This window comes from Mus caroli, unplaced genomic scaffold, assembly GCF_978045245.1.
Source record: "Mus caroli unplaced genomic scaffold, Mus_caroli_1 scaffold_2, whole genome shotgun sequence".
NCBI classification, from domain to species: domain Eukaryota; kingdom Metazoa; phylum Chordata; class Mammalia; order Rodentia; family Muridae; genus Mus; species Mus caroli.
The window spans coordinates 144107295-144126794 of record NW_028227257.1 but is presented as its reverse complement, the minus strand read 5'-3'; the positions used below and the strand labels follow the sequence as shown (position 1 = coordinate 144126794).

The following is a 19500-nucleotide window of genomic DNA, read 5'->3' as shown; positions in this document are numbered from 1 at the left end:
AAGAGCATTGTGGGTGCCAGCTTGGTTACTATATTTTTAAAAAAGAGTACAGAATGAGATTCCTGGGCTGACAGATACTACTGTATATTGGTATTTGGGGCCCAAAAAATAGTAGAATCCTAAACATTTTCAATATTTCTAAAAAAGATGGCATTTGCCAATGTGTTATCAGAAAGCCCTTAAACACAGAAGATTCAAAATCATCCAAGATTCTGAGTTGTGTTATTCCACACATCCTACAACACAAATACCAATGTTTGCTCCCAAGAATCAATATCCTAAAAAAAATAAATAAATAAAGAGGAGGCTATGGCAACACATATTATAAGACATGATAAGAAAGCAGTTCACATCATGACATTCAGGACATATATCCAGCAATGGAGGAAGGGAGGGAGAAAAAAAGGGAGGGGGAGAGGACATAAATCCATGAATGAATTATATTCTTCAAAGGCATTGCTCCTGTAGCCTCCCCCAGCCTGAAGCTGGCTGGTGAGGACCTTGTCATCATTGAGGTGGGGCCACCTGTGGTGCAGCTTTCTGACTTGGCTGGTTTCTTTTGATGTGACAACTGCCCTGCTCTTCTCCGAGATGCTGCTATCTGATGAGAGGCTGAACCTGTCTTCTTGAGCTGAATAAGCAACAGCCTGTTGACCAAGTGTTGACAGCATGGCAACAATGCACCAAGGATGGACTGGCGGGGGGGGGGGATGGGCCTTCCCCCTTTATAAGCACAGTCTCTTAGTAAACTCACAGGCCTTAATCAGAGAAAATTTGTCTTGGCTTCATTATTTCCTGCCTTCCAGGAGTAACCGATTCATGTAGGCTGGGATGGCTTACAACAACACCTCCAGTGTCTTATTCTTTAAATTATTCACCTCCTCCGCTTTCTATCACTTCCTATGGCTTATTCACATCATGATTTCATTCACTAACAGCCTCGGAGTCTTTATGATGCAATTGTATCTCAATTATTGGCTCAGCAAGCTGAAAACAAAGCCATAAACAATTTGTCTTTGAGGAGACATTTCATATCTAAACAAATACAACAATAGTGAAGTTTAGGGCTAGAACATATAAATTCCATTATTGGGCACAAATTCTATTTAAACAAAAAATACATGTTTTTTTTTTGTTTTCTGTTTTTTTTGTTTTTTTGGTTTATTGTAGCAGGTCTTTCTTCTATAATTACAGTCCCTCCAATGCATGCTTGTTATGTCCTATGATTGATTCCTCAAATTTATTATGCCATGAAATTCATGATGAGCTACTGACAGTTGGTGGCTCTGAAAGGAAGGACAAATCAGGGTTAAGTTAAATAAGTTATGAGTGTGGTTTCTGCTGTCCCACTAGGCTCTAGGGATGGTGTCACACACAGTTGTACATGACAACACAAATTGGACCTGGGTTATAAAAATAATAAAAACAGATAACACAAAGTAGGAAAGGGTTAGAATGAATAGAGAAGGAGTTAGATCAGAGGAGAGGAGGGGCACCGATATAATCAAAATACATAATATGTATTATTAATACCCCAAAGTATCAATAAAAATATTATGTTTGAGTAAAATATCACATGTTATTGAATTTAGACTTACATGTTTCTTCTGATATGAACTAGAGATGTAAGTATTGATTTGGAATGAATTTTGTATGGAGCTAAATGGAAAGTTTTACTGATAACTATCTTCTGGATATTTGAGAATTGTATCCATGTAACACGAATCCCACTGATTTTGAAAAAAAGGATAAGATATATAAGCATCTCACCCTTTTTATCTAGAGTGATGATTTTAGTGCATTTCTGTCACTGTTACAGTGCCATGGGGCTTCAAATCTTAGTTATCACACTCAGCCACAAACTTAGTTCATTATAGACTCTCAGTCATATTTCCCCCAAAATAAATAAGACGCCAGAGAGATTTGTGGACCATAAAGTTCCTAGTTGCTTTCCTGTTGTTTTTAACCTTTATTTCTCCATGGATAAACTAACTTTCTTTTGCTACTTCAACAGGTAATTGTGTTCCCCAAGGAGTCAATGGAAACTTAACAATTATAACTTGCCTTTAATTTAGACTCAAGATGTGAAGTCTTATCCCCTGGGATCCTCTCTGTCTTTTGTAAAATTAGAGTTTGTACCAAATTCTCAAGAGCTGCAGGCAAATGTTTGTCAGTATATCTAAGCTGGTTTTGTTCTGAGTTGATGAGGCTTCTGACTGCAAACATGGAATGTTTTGTCCCTTAGAGACCCTACTTATTATACTGTCTTCCATACCTTCTACAGAGAAATGGAAGGACCTTCTCACTCCTTGAAGTTGAAGGTATCTGTTTTTATCATCCAAGCAAAAGTAGGGGGAGGATTTGCACTCAGTCATATGAGTGTATGTGCTTGAGTGTGTAAGTCCATTGTGTACTACTAGCCCTAGGATCTGCTTTTCCACAACACAGTCTTATGTACAGTTTTTATCATGGATTATGTATTAATCTAAACTTTGAGATGATAGGATAGCACAGTATCTCCATGTAAAACTATTTATCTCATATTCATACAGTACTTAATTTAGGAGAAAAGAGGAATGCATAGTTTCTCTTCAAACTCCATTAAGCCTTGCTAAGATTTTTTTTCAAATTTTATGGCCAATCTCTGTAACTGTATAAAATCCACTGACACACTCAGGTGTACCAGTAATTATATTGTATTTAAACTGCTACAAAAACCCAATGTTCACCTCCCTTTTATACCTTGTTTTGCTGTAATTCTCTTCTACTCACTAAACAGTATAATGTTTAAAGCTGCCTCTTTTCTCAAATTTTTTCTTGCCTGTACAAATATTATAAGCAGAGAATTAAAACTTTCTATTCAAGCACAAATAGTCTTATACACCCTGATGCTTCAGTAATATTCCTGCTCCATAGATTTTTTTTTTCTGTATTGAACATGGTCTTGACGTTCCTGTTCCCCTAGTGCTTAAATCCTGCCTCTCCAAACACTTAACTATCATGACTCTATTCACATTATGTTAAAAATAAACTACTTCATCAATTTCATCTTCCTGTGTTTAGCTATCTATCAAAATTATAAATATATACCCTCAAGTTTCATTTCTGAGAATTTATCATATTCATATACATATATACGTGCTTATGTAAAAACATATTAAATATTCTTTATTATAATATTGGAAATATTATAAACTTTAAAATATAAACTAGTACTTCATTATGATATACTGACTATTACAAACATAGTGATGGGTGATATAACTAAATGTGTAATTAATCTCTGGTAACAAAACAAAATTAGACTATTTAAGATAGTAGACTGGACAATGTTGAGATTTTTAAATGTAATTTCAACCAAGATGGCAGTAGTAATGAGACCTTTAACCACCAACCTCATCAATGAGCAACTAGTTCAAAATTGAGCCTTTCTCAGTTTTAAAACACAAAGACATTCAAATTGATTTTATTTATGGAACATGGATCTGTGCTTTAATAGACAAATCAACATTTTTTTTTTACTATTGTTTGTGATTGTCCACACAAATAGTTCCAATTTCAACTGATAAAGAGGGGAGCAATAATTAATGCAATGTTAGAATTACATCAACAAAAAAAAATCACTTAAGACTCATTAGCAAAATAAATTTGGATTAAAACCCGTAAAAATGGAGAAGGTTATTTGATTATATTAGACAGGGACCAAGTTCTTCCTTGGGAAATTCTAGGTGCAGCTAGAGAAGTCAGATGTTTCCTGGCAGCCTACAAACCTGAAAAGGCATCATTAGCTTTTGGTTGAGAAAACACAGGGACTTTAAATACATACCTTGTGAAAACTTCTTTAGAGTGACAGAAACCAGAAAATGTTGAAGTGGGAAAGGAGTGAAGGGCATGTACAAGGCATATGAAGGGCATGTACAAGGCATATGAAGGGCATGTACAAGGCATCTGATATTTCAAGATATTAACATAGATCTGTGCCTTTAAGTCTCTGAGTTATATATTGGAGCACCATAGCTACCCATTATGTCCTCCGAGTTTCAGTACAACCTCAAATATAAACCATTAGTTGATATGCTTCTAGAAGTAAGATTAGCACCAAGAGACTAGCAAACTATTCTATATCATTGATTAGTTTTGCTATTAATTGATGACTGATCTGACTTTTCATCTCAGTCTATTTCAGAATACCACTATGGATTCTTAAACTTCTTAAAGCTGATTTTTTTTTCTTATCTGATAATTTTTGTGATATTTCCAAGTTCCTCAAAAAATGGTAAAATGGTTTCTAAGTCACCAACCTCCATTTAACATTCTAAAAGTTCGATATTTTTAGAAAATTTGAATATACTAATTAAAAACATTAATTTCATCCTACCTTAACCTCAATGCTTCCCATTCTCACATTGCTGTGATTTTTTTTTCTTCTCGAGCAGAAGATGAAGAGCACAAGGAACCAGAGTAGTGCATCTGAGTTCATCTTGCTGGGGCTCCCCATCCGACCAGAGGAACAAGGCATGTACTATGCCCTGTTTCTGGCTACATACCTGACCACAGTACTGGGGAACCTGCTCATCATCCTGCTCATCAGGCTGGACTCTCACCTCCACACCCCCATGTACTTCTTTCTCAGCCACTTGGCCTTCACAGACATCTCTTTCTCATCAGTCACAGCTCCAAAGATGCTCATGAATATGCTGATACACAGTCAATCCATCTCATATGCCGGGTGCATTTCCCAAGTGTATTTTTTCTTATTTTTTGCAGATCTTGACAGCTTTCTTCTGACTTCCATGGCCTATGACAGATATGTGGCCATCTGCCACCCCCTCCACTATACCAGAATCATGAGTCAGAGTATCTGTATCTTACTAGTCATTGCATCCTGGTTTTTATCATTTGCTGGTGCCCTTGTGCACACTGTTCTTCTAGCTCGTCTCTCTTTCTTTAGAGGTAACACTCTCCACCACTTCTTCTGTGACTTGTCTGCCTTAATTAAGCTATCTAGCTCAGATACTTCCATCAATGAGCTTGTCATTCTTGTTGTAGGATCATTGGTCATTACTGTGCCATTCGTATGCATTCTGGTTTCATATGGACGCATTGGAGCCACTATCCTGAAAACTCCCTCCATCAAGGGAATTTGCAAAGCCTTGTCCACATGTGGTTCTCACCTCTCTGTGGTTTCTCTCTATTATGGAGCTATTATTGGTCTATATTTTGTCCCCTCATCAAATGACACTAATGACAAGGATGTCATTGTAGCTGTGATGTACACTATGGTCACACCCATGCTGAATCCCTTTATTTACAGTCTGAGGAATCGGGATATGAAAGGAGCTTTGAGAAATATGCTTGCAAGAGCAACTTCTTCCATGTAATTAGCTTTTTATCTGCTGCTCAAAGGGAAGTTTCAATCTTCCCACTATCTAAAGGGTCTTCTCCTCTGGGAAATGCTGTTTCTTAGTGATTCGGGGCATTGTCCAGCATACTTTACAATACATGGAGTTTTAATTGCCACTTTTCTTTCTGTCATTTTCTTTCTTTCCCTTTTTTTTTGTCTTATTGATCCTGATAGTTTTGCACAAGATTTTTTTCACAAACATATCTACAAATTTTACATTTTTCCCAGAATTGCAATTTAATGTCCTCATTAATTTCCTTGTTTTATTTTTAATGTGTTAAATCCTTTTGTAGCAAAGATTGTTTCCTCCTTTCCTAAAGTTGGTTTATTGATGATATTATTTGTGTTTAATTTTATAATTTAGCCAGAGTTTTAAAAAATAACTTTAACTCAAACTGTAGCTATCTTTTTATTTTAACTAATTTTCATGTATTTGTTTTTAATTTTAATTTACATCAAATGATATATGAGTACTGCATACCTTGTATTGCTTCCTTACATATACAGAGTTCATATGTTCAAATCATGTAAGTTATGCTTAATTCCTCATTTTTACATGTTTATGGTGAAAATACTCAGAATTCTTTCTCATATCATTAAAATACAGTATTTTCTTCTCATTATCCAGAATCACCACCCTACCATGTAATCAGAAGTAATTTTTCAATTTAACTATTCTCTACCTATTGACCAACGTCCATCTGACTCCTTCCTTCTGTTCCATTACTAACAAGTTTTAGCTGTATTAGTGTGATTGTAGCTAGTACATAACTTTTTCCCTCTAAGTGTCTGGACCTGTTCTCATATTGAAATAAGATTGGCTTTCTGTAAAAGGACACAACAGACAAATCAGGATCAAATTGGTGAAGAAAACCCCTATTGGAGATCTCTAGATCCTGGGCAAGTTAAATCACTGTGAAACAGTAGTAAGAGATATTCTAAAATCATTCCAGAGAATGTTGTGATTGTGCATACTCTGCTTTATGAAGTTCAGCCTTTTCAGACTTGAGCTGAGGAGTAGCTAGCAGGATGTCAGAAAGTCTGGGCAATCTGAATTGACTCCAACATGCTGAGATGTACAGTAACCCAATTGTCATGTATGAATTTTAAAACGAAAAAGATAAGTGTCTGCCCTTCACACAAATGTATTGCTTTCTATGTCCATTTAAATAATGCATCTTAAATTTTAGTCCTTGTGAAACTACATTTGCTCAAGGCAAAGGCATTTAACTTCACATCTATGAGAATATTGCTGCAACACATTTATTTTTGTTAAACTATTAAATCCTCTCCATCACATGGCATGGGAAGAAGGAAGACACAAAGAGACTGGTCCACAACTGCATGGCTAACCTGCACTACAATTTATGTGGTAGAGAAATGGGAGAGAAAGACAAGTGGAATGGTTTGAGCACTGTGAATACAAGCAGAGCTAAAGATACAAAAGGTAGAGAAATAGCCTAATGTGAGGAGCCTGCTCTGCCACTCGAGGCTATGGGTGAAATCCTGGACCATGCTGAGAGCCATGTCTGGGTCCATAGTTATGAAACAGCAGGGTTCTGTGTTGATGTCCGTGCCTCATATTACCACCAAAATCCATGAGGACATTCTTGGTCTGGGCTATCACCTAGGACCATGTCGATGTCCAACTAATGTGCAGAGTTGCCCCTGCTTTTCAGTAGCTGCAGCACTCAGAAGAGTGGGTCCGTATCATACCTGGGTATCACAGAAGAGCTGACCCTCATGAAAGGGGTGGTGGTGGTAAACTGGCCCCAAGGGTATGAGTGTGGAAGAGCTGGACATACTCCTTGTTTGTCATGCAATGGTGTGAATGAGGGAGAGATGCTTCGAACCCTTGCCACTCCAAAGTACCTGCCCTTGTGGTCATAAAAGTGGGAGAGCTGTCCCTGCCCCTCATAAGCTGCAGCACTTGAGAAAGCAGGTCCAAACCCCACCTTGGCAGCATAAAAGTGCTGGTGATGTGGGTGTAGGTGAGCTGGCCTGAGGACATGAGAGCAGAAGAGCTGGTTCAGCCCCTTGCCAGCCATAACACTGGCTGAGCTAGATGGAGCAGTGTTGGATATCTTGTCCTGATGATATGAATGCCAGGGAACTGGTCAGCTAATCAACTCAGCAACCACCCAGGCCCATATCCAGAGCTTTTAGTGGGCCTACCCCAACATTTACACCATCTATGAACTGGTGTAGCTTGTCTTACAGAATTAAAGCTGTGTGATCTCTATGACATAGGGCAATGGCAGGATGTCTTGAGAGGAGTCCCAGTGAGAATCCAGTATTGATAGTGTAGCAGAAGCCAGAGACCTTGAACCAGACCAATGACTCATTGCAATGGACATTTCCAAGTAAAGATGTGTGGACAGAAGGGTAAACTGTCACACTGTGCTGCACTGCAGCTTTCACAACCAGATTCTTTTAGTTAACGTTTTAATTATTTTTTGTTTTCTTTTTAGAGGAGGTGTTAAGGGGGGGGGGTGGACGTGAAGGAACAGGGAGATGAGTGGGATTGGGTTGCACTATGTGAAATTCATGAAGAATTAATAAAAAGTTAAAAATACATTGAACCACATCAGCATACATAACAATGGGTTTCATTGTGACTTTGTCTTACACACACATGTAGTACTTGATCAAATCAGCCTGCTCTGTCCTCCTCTTTTCTCATCTCCACACTGCTTCTTTGCTCTTTTCCCTAGGAGAGTGTCTTCGATTTTCAGGATATCTTTTTCTTTCAGCTTTCTCATATGAAAGAAAACATGATACTAGGTTGTCTGCTTATATTTTTTTCATAGCAGGAAAAACTCATATTCCACAGTTTCCCCTGCAAATAGCACATGATAATCTTTGTTCATCACCTATTAGTTACCTTGCACAGATTATCATAATTGCTTCAAGGATGAACTCTCTTGTGTCTTCTTCAGCAAACAAGTTCTTCCCCAGGAGAAAGCTTAGGTAATGATGCAACCATATGCTGTTTGTCACTATTCAGGAGCCAGGCATAGGAGCTCAGCCCCTCATCGTGGTTTGGGACATATAACCCACACTGGTTTCTCAGTACTAAGAATAACCATATGTGCATATATCTATCACAGCAGGCTACATGCTGAAAACCTTCTGTTGTTCACAGAGGATTATTGAACTCCTTGAAGACTCTGCAAGGTTCACTATATTCTTTACATGTCATAAATGAATGGAAGAAGCTTCTACACCTTGTAGATCAAGGTATCTCTGCTTATCATCAAAGACCTATGTCAGAGTAGAAATACAATTTACAAGAAATGGAGTGATTGTGTAACCTTGGATGTACAATCCTCTTGATACTATGATAGAAAGATCCTTGTAGTATAACTTACTTTGATCACCTATCCAAAATTTGAAACAGTAAGGTGACAGCAAATTTATTCTCAAATAGATTCTCTCTAATGTTATATCTAATTTTGAGATGAAAAGCTAGGGCATACATCATTTTGCATTTCTTCAATTTCCATCATCTTCTTAGGAATGTTTTTCAGATTTCTCACTCAATTAGTATAATTTCATTCTTCTGTGCTGCAATAATTATCACAGAAAGTGGAATCATTTTGTAGCTAAGTTAGTACACTATTTGAATTCCCATTGATTCCGTTTTAATTACTACCAGAAGCTCCTAAAAACTGTTACTGAGACTTTTGCTTTGTCCTGTTACTGAGAATAGAATGAAGATTTCTAATGTGGCAGAAAGATCACCTATATTCAGGCTCATGTAGAGCTCTCTAATTCATATCTTTTTCAGTTAACTATAATCTTGAATTTTCTTTGTTCTTCAAGTGCCTTCATTCTGTGCTCTCCAAACATGTTTTTATTAACTCTCATGTGATAGATGTTTACATGAAAAATTGCATTGAAAACACATAAAAATGGAATTACTTTTCACCTTGTCTTTTCATAACTGGACAATTTTCATTTTTGGAAATTCATTCTGCACACATTTGTTACATATATTAGTGTGCAAAAGAATTTAAAAAAAGACAAATGTTACTTATTGAAATGTAACAATTAGAAGCAACCTACACATCTAGCAGATAACTAATTATCATTTTAGTTACCTTGGATTTTTTTCTTTCTCTTCTTTTCTTTTCCTTTCTTTCTTTTTTCTTTTTGTCTTTTTTTTTTTTAAGTTGACTACCAAACACAGGGCCTTGTGCTTGCTAGACAAGCACTCTACTATTGAGCTAAGTTAGTTTTTATTATTATTGAAAAAAGTAATATAAATTGTAGTCCAACTCCATAACAGCATTACTTGGGGATCTCATAAGTTGAAAACATTCTGAGGTATTCCATCAATTCTTCAATTAAATTCAATTATATTAATTAAATATAGAAATATTTTAATATAGTAGGATAAATAATATTTGAACTTTAAACATACTTCAATCAAGTTGAAATAATATCCATTTTATAATTATATTTTCATGTAATCTTTAGTTAAATCTTCAAATAAATGGAAGATCAGATGATTATGTAAATCTCAAAAAAACCCACTACATTCAGAGTGAACAATTCTTTTGAGAGTATATGGAATCTGCATTTTAGTAGATGCTTCACATGTTTCCTTTCTCAAATATAAAACAATTGTGACAGAAGGTAGGCCTAAAACCAACAGATTTGAATGAGAAAGAGGAATAACTATATTTTCAAATTATAAGAAATATTAGAATACAACAAAAAATTAGTTAAGAATTATTACTGTGAAACAAAGCTTATGAATCACAGTAAAGAGTATTTATTACTTATATATGTCAGACAGATATTTAAAAACCAACCTTTTCTTTGCTAGATTCTTGATGTGACTGGAAAAATAAAAAAATTCTGGATTTCTACAGACTTGAATAAGAATGGTACAGCTTGAGCTGAGGGAATATATACAGAGGACTCTGTGTGTATTGGAAGAGATACACACCTCCTTTTCCCTGTATTAGGTACAAGTTCATGTATGAAGAGAGATAGAAGACTCAACTGTTGATGGAGAAAAAAACTATCTTAAAAGAAGAATTGATGGAATATCTCAGGTATGTTACCATCTTATGAGATCCCCAAGACTTGGCCTGCCATATTTACCAGTCACATCAAATATCTAGATTTTGATATTTTGGAGCTTCAAACACTTAATTGTTACTCTCATATTAAGTGTATGAAAATAAAACATACCTGAGACATGTTCTGGTGGTCTCACTAGAATTTAGATCACACCAACAAGTCATGATAATTCATTGGCTAGATTTCTATTCATTCATTACAAACTTGACCTTATGCTCTTATTTGAAATCTAGGATTTCTTTCATGGATTTATGTTTCCTATGAAACTGAAGACATATGCTGATCACTCTGGTGCTTTCTATTTTTTTTTTTTTGCCCAAAGCAATTTGAATTGTTTTCTAGGCAGACAAATAGCACATTTTAGTACATATTTAGTGACAAAATCACTAACCCAACAATGTGGCAAGAATCTTGAGATATGTAGGTTAGAGAGTAGAAACTGACCAGTTAAAACATGCTATTATAATGTAATAGATTAATGACCTCTGATTCTTCCATATCATCTTTTTTTCATCTCTAGCTAAAGACAGAGCATGATGAAATCTAATCAGAGCACTGTGTCTGAGTTTATCCTCTTAGGGCTCCCCATTCAGCCAGAGGATCAAGCTGTGTACTTTGCCCTGTTCCTGGCCATGTACCTGACAACTGTGCTGGGGAACCTGCTCATCATTCTGCTCATCAGGCTGGACTCTTACCTCCACACCCCCATGTACTTCTTCCTCAGCCACTTGGCCTTCACAGACATCTCTTTCTCATCTGTCACAGCTCCAAAGATGCTCATGAATATGCTGACACATAGCCAATCCATCTCATATGCTGGGTGTGTTTCCCAAATATATTTTTTCTTATTGTTTGGGTGTATTGACAACTTCCTTCTGACTTCAATGGCCTATGACAGGTATGTGGCCATCTGCCATCCTCTGCATTATACCACTATTATGAGTCAAGGCCTCTGTGTTCTGCTAGTGATGGTGTCCTGGGTATTTTCCTCTACTAATGGCCTTGTGCATACTCTTCTCTTTGCTCATCTCTCTCTTTTTAGAGACAACACTGTCCACCATTTTTTCTGTGATCTCTCTGCCTTGCTGAAGCTGTCCATCTCAGACACTACTATCAATGAACTAGTCATCCTCACTTTAGCAGTGGTGGTCATCACTGTACCATTCATATGCATCCTGGTTTCTTATGGCCACATAGGGGCCACTATCCTAAGAACTCCATCCATCAAGGGTATATGCAAAGCCTTGTCCACGTGTGGTTCTCATCTCTGTGTAGTTTCTTTGTATTATGGAGCCATTATTGGGTTATATTTTTTCCCCTCCTCCAATAATACTAATGATAAAGATGTCATAGTGGCTGTGTTGTACACTGTGGTTACACCCATGCTGAATCCCTTTATCTATAGTCTGAGGAATCGAGATATAAATGGAGCACTGAGAAAGACACTCAGCAGGAGACTGTGTTCACACTGATGGGAGTGGTCTTCCCTCTTTTTGTATTTGAGAACTTCTCAGTCCTGTACATAATGCTTTGACTTGGTGCTTTTCATTGAGTCCTTAGGTTGTCTTTTTTCAGCCTGTTTCATCTCAGCCATGCATTTTGTTTCTCTTTAATTGTTTTGCTCATCTTGGGGGAAGGTTTTTATTTTTTAATTTTTTCTAAACACTTACTATTTTCTTTTCACATAGTAGCATAATTTTAGGTATATAAAATTTTTTTCTCATCCAATCATTTACCTTTTTTATTATCTAATCTTTTGGTCTTCCATATGAAGTATTGTTTTCTTCTCAAGAAAACAAACATTCCTTCTGTATCTATGATTTTTATTATTATATAAGATTTTAATTTTATAATAAATTTATAATTTATTTTCATGAGGAACACCAATTTGAAATCTAGTTTGTTTTATTTTAAATGCTTTAAACTGGTACAAAAATTAATACAAAATGTTCTCATTTGGGAAATCAATTTGAGTGTTTCTCAAAGACTAGAAATAGATCTTACATATGACCCAGTTATACCCCTGAAGGGAATGTACACAAAGGACTTTATATCTTACTTCATAGGCACGTTCACAGTCATGGTCATTAATACGATATTCATAAGTTAGGAAATAGAATCAAGATAGAAATCTCTCAACTGAAAAATGGAAAATGAAAAATGAAAAAGATGGTGGTACATATGCACGATGAAATATTGATTAGCTGTAAAAGAAAATAAAACCATAATATTTATAGGTAAATATATGAAAATAAGTGTACAAGAAACTGTACTGAATTAGGTTACCCAAATTCCAAAAGACAAATGCCTCATGGTATCTTTCATATGAGTTTTCATATCCTAGATTTACAAATTTTGTTTTGCAGGTTTAAACATATAGTACATATGGAAAATAAGTAACTAGAAATGGCTCATGGTCTCAGGGTGCATTAGAAAATTAGAATATAGGTGAAGTGAAAGTAACAAAGTAGAATACTGGGGACAGAAGTCTTCAAAGATGTAGTGGAGTGAAAAGTATGGGGAAATGGGGGCCGGGAATAGATTTAGGCTAAATGAAATGTGCATGAAGAAGGTACTTGGGAAGATTTGATCTTGAAATCTGAGTTAAGTCTAATAAGAAAGGATAGTTGAACATATGTAATATGAAAGAATGAGGAGAATACTTGGAGATAAATGGTTAAGAGAGGAGAAGGGAAAAGAGAGGTGGGAATGTGTTCATTAAAACCAAGGAAGTGTGGTAGAAGAAAGAATATAAGAACTAGAAATTGGAGAGGAATGGCTGTGAAATGATATACTCTGAACATGATGTGGCTATTGCACACAAGAACTCACAGCAGCTATGGTTACCAATACAAGGCCTTACAAGATCAAGAGAGTAAAAAAGTCTGGTACAGAAATTAAGAAGCTTATATGGTGAACCCCTAGCTGTTGGGCTATTAGCAGTTGATGGTTGCTATAGGAGAGAGAGTCACTTTTCTTCAGGAGTATGGCCATTAAAAGGTTCCACATGTCCCACTAGATGATCCCATGTCCATACACAAAAGGGAACATTATTTGATCTCAGTGGGTTAAAAATAAAACTAATAAAAAACTATAAAAGGACAGCATGGAGTTTAGGGAACACATGATAGGGAGTCCTAGGGCAAGTTGGAAGGGAAGAGTGAGAGGTAAATATGATCAAATGCATTGTTTATTTTTATGACATTCTCACAAAAGTTAAAATTTAAAATTAAAATGAAGAAAATGACATGTATTTTCAAGTTTCTATGTATCTCTAAGGTAATATTCAAGTAAAGATAAATGCAATGTTTTCTTCATTATTCATCTTACTTCATAGGAAACATTAATACTTTTATCTTTTGCTTCCTTTGAAGCATGCAACACATAGTTATTATGTTTGGCCACTGTGCTGCTTGCCTTTTGTCAACTTGACACAAACCCAGAGTTTTCTGGGAAGAGGGAATCTTAATTAAGAAAATATCTCCATAAGATTGACCTGTAGGCAAGTTTGTGGAATACTATTTTGATTCATTAGTGATGTGGGAAGGTCCAGCCCACTGTTGGTGGGACCATCCTTGAGTTGGTGGTCCTGACTTCTATAGGAATGCATAGTGAGAAAGACATGATGAGTAAGCCATTAAGCAGCACTCCTTCATGGTATCTGCATCAGCTCCCACCTCCAGGTTCCTGTTCGACCTTCTTGAGTTCCTACCATTACTTACCTCAGTTATGAACTGTTACCTGGAAGTATAAGATAAAACAGGCCCTTTCCTTCTCAAGTTGTTATTGGTCTTGGACTTATCACAGTAATAGAAACCCAAACCAGGACAATGGTGTTGTTGTCTAATAGACTTCTCAGCTGCTGAGGAACTTTTCTTTATCTCTCCTTCTCTCACATTCTTGATGTTTAGCATTTCTTTGCATGTGTTTTAGCTGTTTTTAATTATTTTACTTCTATTTATTTATTTAGTGTGGGTGCTTACATCTGGAAGTCAGACATGTTGGAATTGCTACTGTCCTTTTATTGTGTGGGCCATGGGGCTGAGACTTAAGGTATCAGGTTTGCTGGGAAGTGTCTATTCTCAAATAAACCATCTTATTGGACACATTTTTTAGCTGTTTGTTGATGCTGCTCTTGCTGTTTTACGACACATAGTAACCAGCACACGGCTTTCTCCCACCCCCTTAAACACAATTAGCTTGTTCACAAATTGAAATGGATCTTCCGTAAAATACTGTACAATGATTGAGATAGAATGCCCACAGTTCTATCTAAACCATGAACTGAAACTTGATGGAAGCCCTCTAGGTGCTAGACAGATCAAATGGGTCTAATGAGTACAGTAGTAAGGGTAGCGTGTTTTTGTAAAGACAAAAAAAGTGGTGCTGTATTTAAAGGTAATCCATTTAACTTAGTTTATTCCTCATAATAAATGTTTTATTTTATATTTAATAACATTTAAAATACATAGATATATTCATTAATACACACAACTTCTTTGCTTGAAGATGCTATAACAATATACCAGAAACTGGGTGTCATAAGCAGCAGAAATTCAATTACATATAGCTATGGATCTAGAAGTCTATGGTGATATGGTTTCTTTATAATTTACAAATGTTAATCACTGCCTTCCTTCTATATGTTCATATGGCAGAAAGTAAAAGGGTATAAATATCTAGGGAGAGCAGGAAAAAGCTGTCAGAGGGAGGGAGGGGAGAGAGAAAGAGAGAGAGAGAGAGAGAGAGGAGAGAGAGGGAGAGAGAGAGAGAGAGAGAGAGAGAGAGAGGAGAGAGAGGAGAGAGAGAGAGAGAGAGAGAGAGAGAGAGAGAGAGAGAGAGAGAGAGAGAGAGAGAGAGAGAGAACAAGAAAATCATCCTTCTTAAAGGATCTCAATCCTTTTGGATCAGTGCACAACCATTATGATATCATTAACATGTAGTGAGGTACCAATGACTTCATTTAGCATTAATTATTAGACATAAATAGTTTCAATATATAACTTTTAGCCTTGGCACAGTCATCCATAAAATGTATATTTTGTGTTTATGTGTATTGTTATGCTTAATTTTTATCTTAATATATTTTTCCATTTTCAACCTTAATGATATTTCCATGACCCTTGTAATTTACATCACCTGTTAGACACGTGATCTGACATCAGAATGGCATGATCCATTTCAATTCACATTTTCAGTAGTAACTCATAATGTCACTTTGCTTATCTATTATGTGTTAACCAAACTTTTCAGTCATTTATTTTGTGGTCAACAAGAGCTACCTCAAATCTTTTTCAAATACCATGACACAAACTGACAATGTTTTGGCTTCAGTTTGAATCTCTCTCTCTCTCTCTCTCTCTCTCTCTCTCTCTCTCTCTCTCTCTCTCTCTCTCTCTCTCTCTCTGTGTGTGTGTGTGCAAATTTGTATTCATTATGGTAAATACTGAGACACCTTAATTGTGAAATCCAGGAAAGAAAAGAGAAGGAAGCATTGAAACAAATCAGACTTCTCTTAAAAGTCCACCCCCAACTGACAATGTTTTTTCAAAGGAAAAGTAAATTTTCTCCATTGGAATATCACTGGATATATAAACCACACACAAGGGTAGATCCTGTTCCTGTAAGTAGATGACCAACACAAAATTAAATCAATGATGTTTTGGTATATTTTTTAAAAATATTACTTTGTTTTATCTTACTGATCTTTTGCTGATATACAATGGTTTCCAATTTTGTGTTTTTATTCTTTTGTTATCTCCATTTCTTAATTTTTTTCATTTTGGATTTCCTTTTTTACTTGCTTGATTGTTTTCTTTGAGGGGGCATGGAGTTGGATGAGTGTTGTGGTGGGGAGAATCTGGAACTAGATGAGGAACATGATGAGCAAATATATTTTGAAGTTTCAATAGAAAAAAGAAAAATAATCTAGTCATCAAAATAAAAAATGATCATGAATCTAAGAACTATTCTTTAGTTCTGTATTTAACAATTTTAGAAAAAGTTTTGTTTATTCTTTGAGGACTTCATATATGGATACAAGGTATTCTGAGCATACCTACCTCAATTCACTTCTCAATTTCTTCCTGTAGCCTTCACCCAACATATTTCCACCCAACTTTATGATGTCTTTTTAAAATTCTGGAAATAGCATAGGCTTCAGAAACAAGACACTAGGTCATCACAGTTGTCCTGCAGCTTGGTTCATTACCAACTATGAACCACAGTTCCCCCAGAAGAACTAGAAAGCAAAAATCTTCATGAGACACCATGTCTGGAATCATTGCCTGTGGTTATACTATAGTTTCTCCAAGGACAAACTCTCTCATTTCTGTGCCAACATAGAGGGCTCATGGAGGAGCCATATCTTGTTTGCTCTAATTTGGGACTGTTTATTGGTACATTGTACCCCTGGATTCTCTCAAATTTTTTGAAAAATTAGAACTCACACCAATTTCTCAGGAGCTTTTACCCAAAGCATATTGATATATTGACCTAGAATTGCTTGTTTGTGCTGCTTGTCTTGTCACAATGCAATATGGAGGTCTTTAGAAACACTTTTGGTTTTACTGTATTTCATTCATTCTAGAATGAAACAGAGGATTCCTCATATGGCATGTTGCTCATCTTAGATGACATTCGAAAGCAGGTGTAAAATGTAGATGTGGTGTTAAGGATTTATGTGTTTGTTTCTTTGACTTCAGTGCTAAGTATCCCCAACATCTCTCTTTTCTACAATATGGCAATGACTTTGTAGAGTACTTTATCTTTTTTCCATTTAATTGAAAACAGATTTTTCTTCACATACATATATCCTGATTACCCTCCCTCTCTCCTTCCCTGCTCTCTCTCTCTCTCTCTCTCTCTCTCTCTCTCTCTCTCTCTCTCTCTCTCTCTCTCTCTCTCTCTCTCTCCTCCTTCCTCCCCCCCCTCCTCCTTCTCTTCCCTCTTCCTCCCAATTACCCACACATCAGGATCCACTTTTTTCTGTCTCTCATTAGAAACGAAAAGACTTCTAAGATACAACAGTAAAACATAACAAAATAAAATATAATAAGATAAAGTGAAAACCACCACAACAAAGTTGGACAATGCAAATCAACAGAAGGAAAAGAGCCCTAAGAGAAGGCCTATGAATCAGACAACTACTTATTCATACCCTCAAGAACCCCAAAGATACTAAACTGAAAATTATAAATATGTAAGCTCATGTATGTCAAAGACACATAGAGAGGCCTGTGCTTGCTGTTTCAGTCTCTGAATTCATATAAACTTTGCTCATTACATATAGAAGGTCTTGTTCTCCAGGTGTCCTCCTTCCTCTACTACACTCATTCTGCCCTATCTTCCAGTATTTCCTGAGGTTTATGGAGAAGGACTTAATGGAGATATCCCATTTACAGTTATGTTTTTCAAGGTTTCTATCCTTGCCTGATATCTGACCATGTGCTTCTGTATCTGTTCCTATTTCCTACAAAACAAAGCTTCTCCGATGATGCTTGAACAAAGCACTGATCTATGAGCATAGCAGAATATCATTAAGAGAGGAGCTATAGAAAGTACCCAAGGAGCTAAAGGGATCTGCAATCCTATAGGTGGAACAACAATATGAACTAACCAGTACACCCCCCCCCCGAGCTCATGTCTCTAGCTGCATATGAATCAGAAGATGGCCTAGTCGGCCATCAGTGGAAAGAGAGGCCCATTGGTCGTGCAAACTTTATATGCCTCAGTATAGGGGAACGACAGTGCCAAGAAGTGGGAGTTGGGGGGGGAGAGTGGGGGGAGCGTGGGGGGAAATTTTGGGATAGCATTGGAAATGTAAATGAAATAAATACCCATTAAAAAAGAACATTAAAAAAAGAGTCATTTTGCATTAATTTATTCACTTTACATCCCAATCACAGCCTCTCTCTCTTTCCAGTTCCCGTTCATGTTATTCCCAGTTCTCAGAAACCCCAGAAGAACTCTAAGAATTGTCAGTCTGATGTAATATAACAAAGAGCCTTTATTCCAGTCAGATTGGGACAGAAAACCTTTCCAACTGCACAGATTATGAATATGATGCTCCAATCCAGGGGCCAGGAGTTTTCATATGTACACATGAATAATCAGGAATCCTCAGGGCATAGGGTTACATGACAGGGGAAGTGACAAGGGGAAGCCATTCTTCAATCCTGATATCGTTTATTCAGACAGTGGGGCAGAATCATGCAGTTGGGATGGGGGACTCATCTGACCTGGGAAGTAACTTTATAGTGCTATCAGGAACTAGTGTGTTTATACAAACTGGTCACAGCTATCTGGGAACACTTAATTGCCCTTCTATCATGGTCCAAGAGTGGGCCACTTACCTTTTCAAAGCCATTTTGTCCTTGTTTCCCTCAAGGACAGGAGCCAGCTGCACCAAAGAAATGTTAGTTATCTATCAAAGAGAGTGGCAGCCTTGGGGTGGCACAGAGGCTGGGATATGTTGCCCTTTGTCTGTTCCCAAAGCTGGCATCTGTTGCTCCCGGAGCAAGGGGGTCATTTTGGAGAAGGGAGTGAAACCATGAAATGGGTAACTGCAATATTCCAGTACTAGGCTGGGCCCTCTATTTGCTCTCTCCAAAAGGTCAGAGGCAACTATGCTGGAAAAAGGGGAAGAGGAGGGCAGCTGGAGGGGAATTCAAAGCAAGTAGCAGGAAAATGCAGAGGCAGGTTTTCTGTGTCTCTTCTTTCCAACCTCTGTTAGTGATGTCAAAGGCCAATCTTGGGCTCCCTAAAAACCTGTATTTTTCTGTCCTAACTGGTTGATATCTGGACTTCACCACCATCAGTTGAATAGTTCCCAGTCTCTGCTTCATATATTGCAAATGCATGGTTCAAAAGTAAGTAGCAGTAAAACAATAACCCGTGATTGTGGAGATGCAGTATATTAGCCAGGGGCAAGAATTAAAAAGTGAATGATACCAACTTTTGGAGTTCTCTTGTTTCCTTTGGCACCTATCTATGCTTTCTCT

The 19500-nt window shown here is 36.8% G+C and overlaps 2 protein-coding genes across 2 annotated transcripts; both read left to right on the top strand.

The window, feature by feature from the left end:
* Positions 1-4439: 4439 nt before the first annotated feature.
* LOC110289658 (olfactory receptor 1J21-like) lies at positions 4440-5381 on the top strand. Its single transcript, XM_021155956.1, has one exon. It carries the CDS (start codon positions 4440-4442, stop codon positions 5379-5381), a length of 942 nt encoding a protein of 313 aa, XP_021011615.1.
* A 5650-nt stretch (positions 5382-11031) lies between these two features.
* LOC110289300 (olfactory receptor 1J21) lies at positions 11032-11970 on the top strand. Its single transcript, XM_021155448.1, has one exon. The coding sequence runs from the start codon at positions 11032-11034 to the stop codon at positions 11968-11970; it is 939 nt and encodes a 312-aa protein (XP_021011107.1).
* Positions 11971-19500: the final 7530 nt, after the last annotated feature.